The sequence below is a fragment of the Perissodus microlepis genome, chromosome 23, assembly GCF_051167445.1.
Source record: "Perissodus microlepis isolate ML-2025 ecotype Zambia chromosome 23, ASM5116744v1, whole genome shotgun sequence".
NCBI lineage: Eukaryota > Metazoa > Chordata > Actinopteri > Cichliformes > Cichlidae > Perissodus > Perissodus microlepis.
The window spans coordinates 17,393,232-17,409,578 of record NC_140482.1 but is presented as its reverse complement, the minus strand read 5'-3'; the positions used below and the strand labels follow the sequence as shown (position 1 = coordinate 17,409,578).

At 42.6% G+C, this 16,347-nt stretch overlaps 1 protein-coding gene across 4 annotated transcripts in view; it reads right to left on the bottom strand.

Annotated features, from left to right (window-relative positions):
* Window positions 1-15,820, bottom strand: part of LOC146361189 (plakophilin-4-like) — a 90,836-nt gene extending 75,016 nt beyond the window's left edge. Inside the window, exons 1-2 of one of the 4 annotated variants that reach the window (XM_084921037.1) lie at window positions 15,348-15,820; window positions 14,392-14,577 (exon numbers count right to left, since the gene is read on the bottom strand). In XM_084921037.1, coding sequence (XP_084777163.1) covers window positions 14,392-14,517 — 126 coding nt within the window. In that variant the 5' untranslated portion in view covers window positions 14,518-14,577; window positions 15,348-15,820. The other 3 variants (XM_084921035.1, XM_084921034.1, XM_084921036.1) reach the window with 3 other exon arrangements.
* Between the last annotated feature and the right edge of the window lie 527 nt (window positions 15,821-16,347).

The following is a 16,347-nucleotide window of genomic DNA, read 5'->3' as shown; positions in this document are numbered from 1 at the left end:
GACCAGCAAACTGCTAAAATCTGGCTATATAGCAATACATAAAGTCAGAATTGATACAGTTATTTTTGACTTGTTATTGAAAACTTTCTTCAGTTTTTTGATTTTATAAACATTTTTGAACGTTTTTTGAACGAAAGACACGACTTCTCTCGAACCACAGTTGGGTTAGCGGAGATGCTACTGTGCTCTGCTACTTAACACTGATTGGAGCTTTAATATTTAGAAGCCCATGTTTCTATTTATTTGTATGATGTTAAGTAAAGCATGACATTTTGTGAAATGTATATGGGAGTTTCAGTACAATGTAAATGCGAAAATAGCACTATTTCCAGAACTTCTGCAGCTTCAGTCTCAACCCAAACAAGTACAAGATCTCACAGCGCAGCACTTTTGCTTATTACAAATGTACATTACAGCAGATCTGCAGACTCTCTGGATTTGATATCAGGGAGTCTGTTTCTTTGTTGATGCCGATAGGAGCTACAGAAGTCTCATCTTTCATTTTGGAGCAACTTTGCTGCAGGCTGTTGTCTCAACATCTGATCAGTCTCACGATGTTTGCTGAAGAAGTGACAAAATTAAAATGCGCACACAGACACACCGGGGCAGTTTTGGGTTTCACAAGTTGCCACTTTTGCAGGTCTGGCATTTCCCTGCTCACATCTATCACTCTGCTACTTTTAATGGGCTAAATGAGAGTAAAGTGGAAAGGCATCAGGGCCTAAACACAATGGAAGGCAATAACTGATGTGCTCTATTTAGCACGTCTAATTTGACATTTCTGTGGAGGAACTGCAGGCGGTAGATTTGATGCTTCAGCAGCACTGCTGCCTGCATGCCAACGCTGAGAAGAGTGAAGCAAGTTGATTATATTTTCTGGTCGCAGACTTTTCAACAGCCTGAGACGAGCTACACAATGAACGTTCGCTCTCCAGCAACACCCAAGTTTAGGCTGCAGTCGTCCTGAATATTGCAGGGGGAATCTTTCTAATTTGTTAGCTGCTAATTATCCATTTCTCACATCAACATATGCCGTCTAATCAGAAGACACATTCAGTGTGTTTGTCTAACCTTTTCCATAAAATCTTCATAGCCTCATATTCATTGGCTCCCCTGGTGAACCTCTTCTGCTCTTGTGGGTGGTAAAACCTAAACTGCAGAATAATGTGAAGTTTTGTGTGACGGTTTTCACAGCTCATGTGAACTTTTCACAAAGAGCTCATATTAAACACACAAAGGATCCTTTTCCTGGTTTCTGTGACTACTGCTGCTAAGTCTGTAAAAGGTGTTGGAAGGAGATAAAGTGAAAAAAGCAGCCTCGGGTGTCAAAGACACACAATATTTCTACCCATTTTCTGACCTTCTCCACAATGTCGGGGCTCAAAGCTGTCACTTGGTGTTCGCTCGCTCTGCGGTAGAGTATCACTTCCTGTTCCTGCTCAAACACAGTGGTGTTTCTGAGTAGCTTATTTGCTTAGCAATTTAATTAACAACTTTTAAATACATTCTTCTTTCATAGTGTAATCTTCACGTGCTTCATCCGAAGCACACTTTCTGTGTACTCACTACCTAATTTATAGCCAAAGTATTCACTCACTGTCTCTGTACTGTTTCGCTAGCTTAGCTTAGCTCGTAGCCGACTCGTTAGCACCATGGCTACTTCACCTGTCCCTCCTGCACTTTCTTGCTCATTGTGTCAGATGTTTAGTTACTCCTCGGCCTCCTTTAGCAGTAATGATATCTGTAACAAATGTAGCATATTTGCAGCTCTGGAGGCCAGGATTACTGAATTGGAGACTCGGCTTCGCACCCTTCATTCACCCGTAGCTAGCCAGGCCCCTGTAGCTGGTGCAGCCGAAGATAGCGTAGGCCCCGCTAGCTGTTCCCCGGCAGACCCCAAGCAGCTGGGGAAAGAGGGCGGCTGGGTCACGGTGAGGAGGAAGCATAGTCCTAAACAGAAGCCCCAGGTACACCACCAACCCGTTCATGTGTCTAACCGTTTTTCCCCACTCGGTGACACACCCGCCGGGGGTCAAACTCTGGTAATTGGTGATTCTGTTCTCAGACATGTGAAGCTAGAGACACCGGCAACCATAGTCAATTGTCTTCCAGGGGCCAGAGCAGGCGACATTGAAGGAAATTTAAAACTGCTGGCTAAGGGTAAACGTAAATTCAGTAAAATCATAATTCACGTCGGCAGTAATGACACCCGGTTACGCCAATCGGAGGTCACTAAAATCAATATTGAATCGGTGTGCAACTTTGCTAAAACAATGTCGGACTCTGTAGTTTTCTCTGGTCCCCTCCCCAATCAGACCAGGAGTGACATGTTTAGCCGCATGTTCTCCTTAAATTGCTGGCTGTCTGAGTGGTGTCCCAGAAACGATGTGGGCTTCATAGATAATTGGCAAACCTTCTGGAGGAAACCTGGTCTTGTTAGGAGAGACGGCATCCATCCCACTTTGGATGGAGCAGCTCTCATTTCTAGAAATATGGACAAATTTATTAAACCCCCCAAAATATGACTATCCAGAGTTGGGACCAGGAAGCAGAGTTGCAGTCTTACACGCCTCTCTGCAGCTTCTCTCCTCCTGCTACCCCCCCAAAAAACCATCTCCATAGAGACTGTGTCAGCTTCCAAAAAGACAAAAAACAAACTAAAAACCAGCAACAAACAACTTAAACATAAACAATCAAAAAGAAAGAACAATACAGTATCCACATCTGAACCAAAGAGTAAAACAGTGAAATGTGGATTATTAAATATTAGGTCTCTCTCCTCCAAGTCTCTGTTAGTACATGACTTAATAATTGATCAACAAATTGATTTACTCTGCCTTACAGAAACCTGGTTGCAGCAGGATGATTATGTTAGTTTAAATGAATCAACACCCCCGAGTCATTCTAACTACCAGAAACCTCGAAGCACAGGCCGAGGGGGCGGTGTGGCAGCAATTTTTCACACCAGCCTATTAATTAATGAAAGACCAAGACAGACTTTTAATTCATTTGAAAGCCTGATGCTTAACATTGTCCACCCCAGCTGTGAAACTCAGAAACCAGTCTTACTTGTTATCATCTATCGTCCACCTGGGCCTTACACAGAGTTTCTGTCTGATTTCTCAGACTTTATATCTAATTTAGTTCTGAGCTCAAATAAAATAATTATTGTGGGTGATTTTAACATCCATGTAGATGCTAAAAATGACAGTCTCAACATGGCATTTAGTCTGTTATTAGACTCAATTGGCTTCTCTCAAAATGTAAAAGAACCCACCCACCACTTTAATCACACTCTAGATCTTGTTTTAACATATGGCATAGAAACTGAACATTTAACAGTGTTTCCTGAAAACCCTCTCCTGTCTGATCATTTCCTGATAACATTTACATTTACAATAATTGATTACACAGCGGTGGAGAGTAGATTTTATCAAAGTAGATGTCTTTCTGAAAGCGCTGTAACTAAGTTTAAGAATATAATCCATCCACTGTTATCATCTTCAATGCCCTGTACCAACACAGAGCAGAGCAGCTATCTGAACGCTACCCCAACAGAGGTTGATTATCTTGTTAATAATTTCACCTCCTCACTACGTACGACTCTGGATACTGTAACTCCTGTGAAAACTAAGGTCTCAAATCAGAAGTACCTGACTCCGTGGTATAATTCTCAAACACGTACCCTAAAGCAGATGACTCGTAATCTGGAGAGGAAATGGCGTGTCACAAATTTAGAGGATCATCATTTAGCCTGGAGAAATAGTTTGCTGCTTTATAAGAAAGCCCTCCGCAAAGCCAGAACATCTTACTATTCATCACTGATTGAAGAAAATAAGAACAACCCCAGGTTTCTCTTCAGCACTGTAGCCAGGCTGACAAAGAGTCAGAGCTCTGTTGAGCCAACCATCCCTTTAACGTTAACTAGTAATGACTTCATGAACTTCTTCACAAGTAAAATTTTTATCATTAGAGAAAAAATTACCAGTAATCATCCCACAGATGTAATATTATCTACAGCTACTCTTAGTACCATTGATGTTAAGTTAGACTCTTTTTCTCCAATTGATCTTTCTGAGTTAACTTCAATAATTACTTCCTCCAAACCATCAACGTGTCTTTTAGACCCCATTCCTACAAAACTGCTCAAAGAAGTCCTGCCATTGATTAATTCTTCGATCTTAAATATGATCAACCTATCTCTAATAATCGGCTATGTACCACAGGCCTTCAAGCTGGCTGTGGTTAAACCTTTACTCAAAAAGCCATCTCTAGACCCAGCAGTCTTAGCTAATTATAGGCCAATCTCCAACCTTCCTTTCATATCAAAAATCCTTGAAAGAGTAGTTGTCAAACAGCTAACAGATCATCTGCAGAGGAATGGTTTATTTGAAGAGTTTCAGTCAGGTTTCAGAGCTCATCACAGCACAGAAACAGCTTTAGTGAAGGTTACAAATGATCGTATTATGGCCTCTGACAGTGGACTCATCTCTGTGCTTGTCCTGCTAGACCTCAGTGCAGCGTTCGATACTGTCGACCATAATATCCTATTAGAGCGATTAGAACATGCTGTAGGTATTACAGGTACTGTGCTGCAGTGGTTTGTATCATATCTATCTAATAGACTCCAATTTGTGCATGTAAATGGAGAGTCCTCTTCACACACTGAGGTTAATTATGGAGTTCCACAGGGTTCAGTGCTAGGACCAATTCTGTTTACATTATACATGCTTCCCTTAGGCAGCATCATTAGAAGACATAGCATACATTTTCACTGCTATGCAGATGACACCCAGCTCTATCTGTCCATGAAGCCAGATAACACACACCAATTAGTTAAACTGCAGGAATGTCTTAAAGACATAAAGACCTGGATGGCCGCTAACTTTCTGCTTCTTAATTCAGATAAAACTGAGGTTATTGTACTCGGCCCTGAAAATCTTAGAAATATGGTATCTAACCAGATTCATACTCTGGATGGCATTACCTTGGCCTCCAGTAACGCTGTGAGGAACCTTGGAGTCATTTTTGACCAGGACATGTCCTTCAACGCACATATTAAACAAATATGTAAGACTGCTTTCTTCCATTTGCGCAACATCTCTAAAATTAGAAATATCCTGTCTCAGAATGACGCTGAAAAACTAGTTCATGCATTTATTACTTCCAGGCTGGACTACTGTAATTCATTATTATCAGGATGTCCAAAAAACTCACTGAAAAGCCTTCAGCTAATCCAAAATGCTGCAGCAAGAGTACTGACAGGGACTAGAAGGAGAGAGCATATTTCTCCTGTTTTGGCTTCCCTTCATTGGCTTCCTGTTAAATCCAGAATTGAATTCAAAATCCTGCTCCTCACATACGAGGTCTTAAATAATCAGGCCCCATCTTATGTTAATGACCTTGTAGTACCATATCACCCTATTAGAGCACTTCGCTCTCGCTCTGCAGGCCTACTTGTTGTTCCTAGAGTATTTAAAAGTAGAATGGGAGGCAGAGCCTTCAGTTTTCAGGCCCCTCTTCTGTGGAACCAGCTTCCAGTTTGGATTCGGGAGACAGAAACTATCTCTACTTTTAAGATTAGGCTTAAAACTTTCCTTTTTGCTAAAGCATATAGTTAGGGCTGGACCAGGTGACCCTGAATCCTCCCTTAGTTATGCTGCAATAGACGTAGGCTGCCGGGGGATTCCCATGATGCATTGAGTTTTTCCTTTCCAGTCACCTTTCTCACTCACTATGTATTAATAGACCTCTCTGCATTGAATCATATCTGTTATTAACCTCTGTCTCTCTTCCACAGCATGTCTTTTATCCTGTCTTCCTTCTCTCACCCCAACCGGTCGCAGCAGATGGCCGCCCCTCCCTGAGCCTGGTTCTGCCGGAGGTTTCTTCCTGTTAAAAGGGAGTTTTTCCTTCCCACTGTCGCCAAAGTGCTTGCTCATAGGGGGTCATATGATTGTTGGGTTTTTCTCTGTATCTATGAAGCGCCTTGAGGCGACTTTTGTTGTGATTTGGCGCTATATAAATAAAATTGAATTGAATTGAATTGAATTGAAAGACTTCAGTGTTGCTTCTTGTGGCAATTGTTGCTCCAATGTCACTCAGCAAATCAGTGTTTCAAGTTTACCTTTGAATAATGAAAACCTTGTGAGTTGAAAGGTTGAACAAATAAGCTCCAGATGAAAGTGAGCCAGGGATGCTATGCTCTTACAGGATATTACAAAGCCACTGGTAAACAAGGACCTGCGGAAGTGCACTTATTTCCAATTATCCTGAGGCACAACAGACAACGCAAAAGATACTTTACAGCTAGTCTCACGGTTACTGACACACAAGACGTTTGATTAATTGAAGTTTTGGTTATTTAGCTGTAAAGTCTGGTTGAGTTTGGACTGTAGAAACATTTCCTTCAGAGTTAGAGGTGAGGCTTTGTTATGACCCCTTACACACCTTCAGCATTACTGTCTAGCATGCATGGTGATGTTGCCATTTGTCTGGCAGGGTCTTTGTGAGCTTTTATTAAAGTCAAGATTGCCCCATTGGGTCACGACTTAGACAGGATCGTAGGACAACTGGACAACGACAAAGTCGACCAACAGAACTGACGAGCCTCGCATCGAGAGTCAGTTATGGTCACCACGTTGGTCGTATTGTGCACAAGCAAGGACATCACCATAGCAATGTCACTAAGTAACCACGTGCTGAGGGAGAGGGTACTCGCTGTGGTGTTCTTCTGAAAGACACGGGTCGCCATTAAGCCAAAACCTCCACGTTAGAAAAAAGACACTTTTCTCCAGCTGCTGCAGCAACTCCCTATCAGAGAGTCTCTGCACAGATCATTGAAATGGCGATACGACAACCAACATGATCACTGTACGCTCACGTCTTCAACCCAGCAGCAGCAGATGTGACATAACTTTGAACAACGGAAGACAAATGCCCAACATTGCTGTTATATTGGTTGGTTTGACGTTTCCACTGTTCACCGTCTCTGTCGTGTTTAGTTTTAGTTATTAGCCTTTGTAGGTTTGTCTCATCATGTGTCTTCTTGCTTTTGTTTCTTTCCTTCCTGCGTGACCGTCTGCCCGCCCTCATTAGTTTCACCCGTGTTTGACCGTCTCCACCTGCTCCTGTTTCCTTAGACCGGAGAGCGTGCACAGTCTCATGTTTCCCTTTGTCTTTGTCAGATCTTTAGTTTGCTCCCTAAGAATTGACCTCACATTCTTCTTCTTGCTACTTTTGCAGATTCATGTTTTGTTTCTTCGTGGACTTGCTGTACTTCTGGATTCTTGGAGAAACCAATAAAAAGTTTTTTTTAATTTTACCTACCCAGCATCTTGCATTTGGCTCTAAAAGCTAAACTCACATGAAATTTCTCATTTTTTTTGCATACTAATGGTAACCGTGCCTACAAGAGTAAGAATATCAGAAGAAAACATCTGGGTCAATTTATTTCAGATGTTGCAGGACTTCTATTGAGGTCAGTCAAACTATTTTGGATGTAGAGAAATTATACCAAAGATATCGTGTATGTAATAATGTGTCATTAATGGGTCCTGAGATCTTTTTATCATTACACAATTCATTAAATTTTTTTAATTAGCTTCCATACGATCCAATCCACAGGACTCATGCTTGTCAGTTTATCAGTGTCAGTGTAGTGGTGGTGTTGCACACCTGATTCACATGAAAGCCTCTTCTTTCTGTTTCCACCTGTGTGCACGGCTGCATTTTCCAACACAGAGAATAAAAAAGTACCTTTAAATCGATAACATCACTGCTATGAATATGATCCCATTAATGTCTCATCTTAACTCCTCACAAGGTTATAGGCTGCTTCAACACCATCTTTAATGTGACCCCAACGTGACCTAAAGAATACATAATCAACCTGACAAAGAAAAAAGGCCTTCGACTTCCCGCCAGTCAATCAGAGCAGAGGAAGTCCAGCTGCCCTTCACTTAACCCTTCAGGACACAGATCAGTTACTGAGAGCAGCCTTATTGGATCCTATTTCATCACCTCGCTGGTGCCTGCAGGAATATACCCACAACAATACCTGCTAACAAGCTCTGCAGCGCAATAACTACCCAGAGTCACCTTTGGTAGACGGTTTAAGGATCTGAGCAGCTGGCAGGGAAGCTGGATTCAGATGTGGGGGATGAGATTTAAAAAGAAAAAGAAAATGCTGACCTTAAGGTTGTAGAGCAAATGCTTTGCAGCCCATGACACATGAAACATAGCTAAAAAATGGTGCATCATAATTTGAAGATTGGTTTCTGGTTAATAACACAGAAAAAAACCTGGCGGGCAATAATGCAAAGGTTTAAAACTACAGCGGCACGTAAGCTTATCGAGAACATGGAAGGAGAAAAAGATTATATATATGCGATTATATCAGACAATGTTTGAGTCAGCAGGTTTCCTGTCAGGACTGGGGTTCAATGGAGCTGCTATGTTACTACAAAAACATGTCCGATGACTCATGGTGATGAGAACAAAACTCTCCAACCTCTGCTGCTACAGAACAACTTCAACATGTCAGAAAATGGCCAGTGTGGGTTTAACGCTGAATCTGTGATGCACGAACTCTTTAAGGCAGGGGTGCCCAATCCTAGTCCTCGAGAGCTACTGTCCTGCAGTTTTTAGATGCATCCCTAATGGTTTGATTACCTCTTCAGCATGCCATCAAGTTTGGCAAAGGCCTGATAACAAGCCATTCATTTGATTCAGGTGTGTCAAAACAAGGATGCATCTAAAACCTGCAGGACGGTAGCTCTCGAGGACTGGGATTGGACACCCCTGCTTTAAGGAAACAATGTTGGGCAGTGAAAGACGGCTCTGCTGGTTAGTTATGTGGATCATTAACACTCACATCTGGAAAATAAGAGCTAAAGTTGCTACTGAACAGTTTAAAGGTGCAATTAGTTGTTTTTTTAGTTTATTTAATAGAAAAAATGAATTTTACATTTATGAATTTACACTGATTAGTGTGTAATTACGTCTTCCAACAAACTGATGAGCTCTCATAAAATTAGAATCAATTGAAAACACACAGGAGCAGCAGGCTTTTGTGGAAGCTGCTGTGTTACCCCGCCATCTTGAAAACAGTGGCTGAGATGGACATTGGTGTTCTGCCTAATCATGTTTTCTATATTTGGACAGAGATTAGCCCGATACGTAGCGCACCAATAGTGGAGAAGAGAGCTCACAGGTGCAGATGCAAATTTAATTTGCATTCATGAAGTTTTATCATTCGAGATGGGATCCCCTTCACCAAAGAAGCAAAAAATGAGAAGGTAAGCGACTTGGCCACCATGTTGATAAAATGTCACCCTCTTCTTCCTCAGCTCAGGCCTCAGAGCCCTAACATACAAAAAAGAGCGTAAGCGTGCTTATTTATTAATGATATCGTCACACTTAGAGATGAGATGATGAGATGAGATAGCCTTTATTTGTCAGTTGCAGGTCTTTTGCCCACAACCGAGATGACAGACCTTGCTGACCGTACATACAATACACAAATATCACATTGGGGAGACAGGTCAGGCTAGGTAGCGAGGAAAAAAACATTGAAATGTGTAACACAAAAGGATAATACAGGAATGCACAGATATCAACACACCATAGCACAATAAACACAGACAAGCAACATGGGAAAGAGTTCCAGTGTGTACATCTGATCTGGGACCGCTGCAATCTTTTGACTGCGCCTCCAACTGACCCGATGTCCACATCAGAGGTTATCAGGGTGTTTTGTTCAGCTCCGGCCTTGCAGCTGGCGCCGAGAGGGTATCCGCATGAAGTGATGGTATTTTTTACTTTAGTACGAACAGCTCATATGAATTTCAAAGCAGTTCTACAGTCCAACACTGGTCTCTCAATCTCCCGTTGGAGAGCCGCGAGCTTCGCCATACTTGCGTTCTGTGATGTTGTCATTTCTTGTGCTCAAGGAGCCAATTTCTGAGAACTCACGGCAGTGTGCCTCCCCGAGATGTCATCCAATTTTGCGCCCAGAGATGTTATTCCGAACTAGCCCTTCCGAGATGTATCCAGTCTGCAGTCAGAGATCTTATTCTGAGTATTCACAGCAGCCTTAGCCTCTCCAAGATCTTATCCGTGCTGACTCAATGAGCCCATTTTGAGAAACTCACGCCTCTCCCATCATTCCAATCCCAGCGGGCAGCCTTGTAGGGGTTTGAACAGCCGGTTCCGCTTTCTTAATTCTTCGATAAGTCAGGGCTAAGCCAGCTCCGATCAGCCAGAACCCTGTTACCATAGTTCCAAATAGGTAGATATCTTCAGCACTCAGGCTCACCCAAACCCAAACTTCTCGTTGAGAAAGGGGTGTCAATTGCATTTAGGGACCAGTTGATCCAATCCATAATTCCTCTTTTAGGTTTTAGAGAACAGACTGTGAGAGAATATTCCAGGGAAAATACAAAAAAACCCCACGAGACTAGACAAGGACATAAGCAGGGAAGATAAGGGAGAGGAGAAAAAGTGCGTCCGCCTCCTCCGAGAGCCAAAGAAGGAAACTTATTGTCAGCAGATTAGAGATGTGACCCTCCCGTCTCCGGACAGCTGACAACAAGCTGGCTAAACGACAACAACATCCGGCTATAAGCTAACATTACGCCAGCTAAAGTTTGGCTCAAGTGTCCTAAAAATCACACTTTCCCTCTGACAAACAGCTTGATCAGATTCTCACATCGTATAAGGGTTTCTTCACTAAGCGCGCTGGGTTGCAGCTACACCCTCCAACTCACATTTCTTATGATATTTAAAGTGTGTTGTGATCTAGGACGCTGAATGTGGAACCGCTGAGCAAAAGGAAAAAAGAAAGCCCGGAGAGAAGATTCATGGATGTAGTAAAGGAAGACATGCAGAGGCTTGGTGTGACAGAGGAGGATGATAGAGATAGTGAGATGGAGGCAGATGATCTGCTCTGGTGACCCCTAAAGGGAGCAAGAAGAAGAAAAATAAGAAGAAATCTAAACAGTTTTGCCTAATCAAGAAGAAGAGAAGGGAGAATGTTGTGATCTCTTGTGTGAGTAGAAAAATCAACTGCTTCAGCCTCTAAATATGGAATTTTTCAGTTTTGAAAATGGAAAATGTGCATTTCATGAACGTGGACATGAATAAGCAGACATTAGAGCGGTCTGATTAAAAAAGTTGTTTTCTGGGACGCAAAAAAAATGGAGGATTCACGTCCACAAAAACGAATCAATGTCTTACAAGTCGTGACTACTTCACAAACTCCTTTGAGACTGTTGTGTTTAGTATTGATCTTGTACTGACTCTTCATCCAACTTTTTCAATTCCAACCTTAAGTTTTTTTTCATCGTGGGGGGACCCGCTGTAGACATTAATCAACAAGAAATGAAAACAACACAGGCGACATCTGCAACATGAAGCTCAAGCAGAGCTTTTTAAAGCACCAAGAGCAATCGAGGGGTGACAAAGCTGCTCCTGCTGCGTTCTACGAACACCAAAAGCAGCTGGAAACAACCTTTTCCCCCAAATTCACATCAGTAGAGATTTAGCCACAATCTGCAGCAACACAGAAACGGCAGATTAAAAGTGAGAGCTGATTCTCTTTTCTTGGACATCATAAGCCTTTAAATAGCAGCCTGCCTCATTCGGCGTCACACACACTCGGGGACTAAGTTGAGAACATGGCCACAGTCCAGGAATAATTAAAAGCAGGACAACAGACAGACTCCTGTGTCGACTGGACAGAAATCACCACAAAAATAACAGCAGGGAAGGGAGACAGACGGAGGCTGCGTTCACATGTGTCTCTGTGTTGTAATGCTCTCCCTGATCTCATGTTTGTTCAGCGAGTGTCAGCAGAAAGACGTTTGTGTTAGAAAAACAGAGGTCAGCTGATATCAGCATTCAACCCATCAATTTGAATATCTGAATGTTCCTGAGCTGTTAATTAAATTTTACAGCATTTAACCAGAGATAGGTTTATTCACACTGGCAGGGCAGCAGTAGGAATGATAATGACAAGGACAAAAACAGTGAAATACTGCAGTGGAATATAAAAGAAATGACAAAAGACAAAACACTACCTGAAATGTGTGGAAAGCAAGAAAAGGAAACAGGTACAAAAACACACTTTCATAACATCGCTGTCAGTTCGTATAAAGGCCTGTTTACATTGGATAAATATCACCAGGTGACCTCAAGCGATCTGTAATAACTGTAGCAGTTGTCTTTGCTCTTAATCTTGTGCAAATCTGCCATGTCTATAATCTTCATAATAAAAAAAACCATCAAAAGCAGAAGTAATACATCTACTCCTGTGTGAGTAAATCTTTTTTAAATATGTTTTTCCTCCCCATCCTTTTAAGGGCAGAGCATCACAGAAGGCTGATAGTGGAAATTATTAATGAGAGTTTTAATAGAATTCTGGGTGCAAATTCATGAGGCTCAGCGTGGAGACCCATTACATTTCAGTCTCATCTGCAGATAATCCTCTGGATTTGCTCAGTAAATTTGGGTGAATCGCAGACTTCATTTATCCTGTGAGAAGGGGCGGGACCAGAGGGATGGCTAGTGGTGTAGTGTCCCCTCATACAATCTGACCATCCTCCCAAAACAACTACGAAAGGATGTATAATGATCAGAAAGAGGAGGCAAAGTAAATACAAAAAAGATGTAAGATGATCTTAAGGACATAAAATCACCAGGAAGGGATGCCAAATGAACACAAATGGTGTTACAGTTAGCCCAAAGAGACAAGAACAACCACAATCAGATATAAATGACTTCAGAGAGCAGCAAAAGACAAAACCACCACAGAAGGGAAACAAAATGAAAAATAAAAGAAGAAAAACAAAGACACAATGTGACCATAAAGGAAAGGAAAATGTAGAGAAAAGGATACAAAATGATGCATATAAACACAAAATGACAATAAAGGATAGTGAAAAGGTACACATGATTCTACAGAGGGATGGAAAAATATCCAGGGACACAAAACCACAGCAGAGAAAAGGGATGCAAAATAATACCAGAGATACAAAATTAATATAAACAGATGCAAAAGGGCCGCAATGAGAATAAAAAATGCCCCCCAAAAATGCAATACAAATACAAAAGGATAGAAGATGACCTCAATGTTAAGCAAAATGCCCCCAAAACACAAAAGAAACCAGAGAGGTAAAAAAAAAGAAGCCCAATAAGAAGCAAAATCAAAGAGAAAGAGAAACGAAAGAAATGCAAAATGACTACAATGGAATGCAAAATGGCACAAGGAGGACTCAACAACAAAAGAACAAAATAAAAGACAACTAAACAACATAACAACAACAGGTAGAAAGAGACCACTAAGTGGCACAAAACAACTTTAACGTGCTAAAGATCAACACAATAAATAAATAAATTCCAAGAACCACAATAGGAAACAAAAGAATGTTAGAGAAGCAAAATGTCCCCAAAATACATCAAAGAAACATAAAGCAAGACAGAGGAACCTGTTCTAAATGAATACAAAACAAAAAGCTCCAAAAACAAAGGGATGTGAAATGGCTCCAGAGATTTAAAAAATGACCACAAAGGGATCCAAAACAACCACAATGGGACACAAAATGACCACAACGAGACACACAAGACCATGAAATAACCATGTAGGAGTATGAAATATCTCAAGAGTCAGAAAATATCCTCAAGGGGATGCAAACAGACCTTGAAGAAAAGCAAGCTAAACCCACAGACACAGTGGGACGCAAAATAGTGCAAGAGAGACACCAAATTATCCAAAAGAGATACAAAGTGACTACAAAGAGAAGTTACATGCCCCAGAAAGCACACAAAACAACAACAAATGAACAAAAAATTAGCACATCCCAAACAACCAAAATAGGATTTAAAATAGCCATAGGGAGGCAGGAAATGCCCACAAAAAGCTATAAAGGAGGCAAGAAAAACCATCAAAGATAAGCAGCCTACCACAAAACAGATGAGATGAAAATTAGCTTGAAGAGAAACTAAATAACCAATAAAAACACAAAAATATCACAGTGGGATGTAAAATGATCATAAACAGACATAAAATAACCACAGAGAGTTATACTACATGACTCAAAAACAAAAACATATGCAAAACAACCACAAAGCATGCATGGATCTTCCTAAGCGAGTGCCTCTGTGCAGAGATCTTCAAGCAGGTCTAATGCAAAGAAACAGCGAAAGAAGATAAGGTATGAGCTCCATTAAAAACACAGAGACTGTCAGTGTGAATGCAGCCTCAGAACTGGCAGCGTAAAGCCAAAGTCAGTCACTGATGAGTTAATGGAGAGTGAAAGGCGTGGGAATAATGTGGGAAAACGAGGAGCACACACGAACAAGGGTGTGACTGCAGCATCTTCTGCCGCCTACCTGCTCTTTGACAGAAGCCAGGAGGTTGGTGGTGGTGGTGCCGCTGGAGTCTGTAGGGTGGCTGTGACCACTCGGTCCCTCTCTGGCCACCATGGGCCCTTCCCCCTCTGTGTCACCCTCCTCCATCGCCTCTACCTGCCCGCTGTAGTCCAGAGCCGGCTGGCTGCTGAGGCGCCCTCTCTGACCCTGCAGGAGGACTACAAGCCGGTCAGGATGTGGACAAGGAGGAGGCACAATGACCAGAAAATCACTGTCACAGCCACTGAGCGTGTCACAGGGTGAGTTTACAGGGGAGCACCCTCTATAATAACCCTGCAGGGATTCACACTGGTTTTTATAAACCTCCCTAATATCCCTGCAGACACTCATACTGATTTTATAGTGACCTTATGGTATTACTACAACACCCCTATGGAGGCTCATGGTGTGCTTTTCTTTTTATGCACCTACAGTATCAGCCTCTGTAGGGATTCATAATGAGGCTCACTGATGAGATTAGAGTGCTTTCCCTTATATATGCTTTAATCTCCGTGGAATTGTGAGGCATTTCAGCGGGGATTTAACCCTTCTGTGCCGCAGGTGACTGCAAATGTCTCCACAATTTACAGTTGCAGTAGTGTAAATGTTATGCATTGCATTTGAAGGTGTGCATGCAAGCTGCACGGGAGGCATTTAACAACATGTCACGTTCAGGATCCTTTTTTTTTTTTTTTTACCCCCGTTTCTTTTCTGGGCGATAAGCGAAGAGCCTTGATCACATCTGCACATCAGCCTGACTGTCACACATCAATCACTCATCCACCATCCGGCAGCCAAGGACGAGGTCACACCGACTCACCGGACCGGAGACCGGGGAGCGCGGCTGTGTCAATCCGAGCCTGCCTCTCTTGTTTCGGGCACGCAGAGCTGCGCTGCCCGCCCTCCTGCCTGGCAAGCGGCTGTCAGTGAGGACTCACCGGCCAGATGTTGCTGTCAGAAGCAGGCCACAGCTGGCTTGATCCGTCCTGTTACACATCCATCCTCCACCTGCGGACGGCCGTGACAGCTACTACATTTCCCACGCGCCGACGTCAAAAATAAACAAACAGTCCCCGTGCACGTCCTCGCGCTCCTCCTGCAATTATGTGTTTCCCCCCTCCTCTCCTCTTCTTTTTCTTTTTCACCTGCTGTGGGGTTTCGGTGCACTCATCTACCCCTGGCGTCCGCGCGGCACCCAGCCACCCACCCACCAATCAACCCGCCCAGCCACTATTACCGATCAGCGGCGTGACGTCACCATGCGGCTACGAATTGCTTTCCGATACGATAATCGATCAGCGGTCACCGATGCCCCACCGTTGCATGCGTTGCTGCAGCAGCTGCAGCCGTGCAGATGCGCGGAAGCTCCGTGCAAACACCCCGCTGGAGAGGAGGGATGCAGCCCGCGTGCGCGCGCGTGTGAGTGTGTTTTCTCCCCTACACAAACCTCCGTGGGCCTGAGTGGTCATTATGGGACTCCCAACGGTAAATTTAATAGTAAAGTTTATGAAGCACTTCAGGATAACTTATGGAAATTATTTTATGGAAGCCCTTTTACGCCAGGATAATAAAACAATTAAACTATTAAACCACTGAATTCAAATCAATACAGATGAAATATTAAGAGATTTTTTTTTTAATCTGAGTATTTTAATACACATTTTGATGACATTTTTGCCCCGTGTTAGCTGACTACAGTGGCAGTGGAAACCCACCAGTACTTGTCCCTAACAGCTAGCAGGATGGGGAATACAACTGATAGCTGCAATCAAGTTAACATATTTTGAAACTTACCATGAACTCCTGTGACTTCTAACACTTTTTCCAGACTTCTCCTGTCACACAGCCCTGGTAAGCTTGCTCTTCATTTCCGGTTTGCTGTTAGCAGGTTTTGCTTTTTTAGCTGAAATGTTTTAACTTTCAGACATCATGTTACAA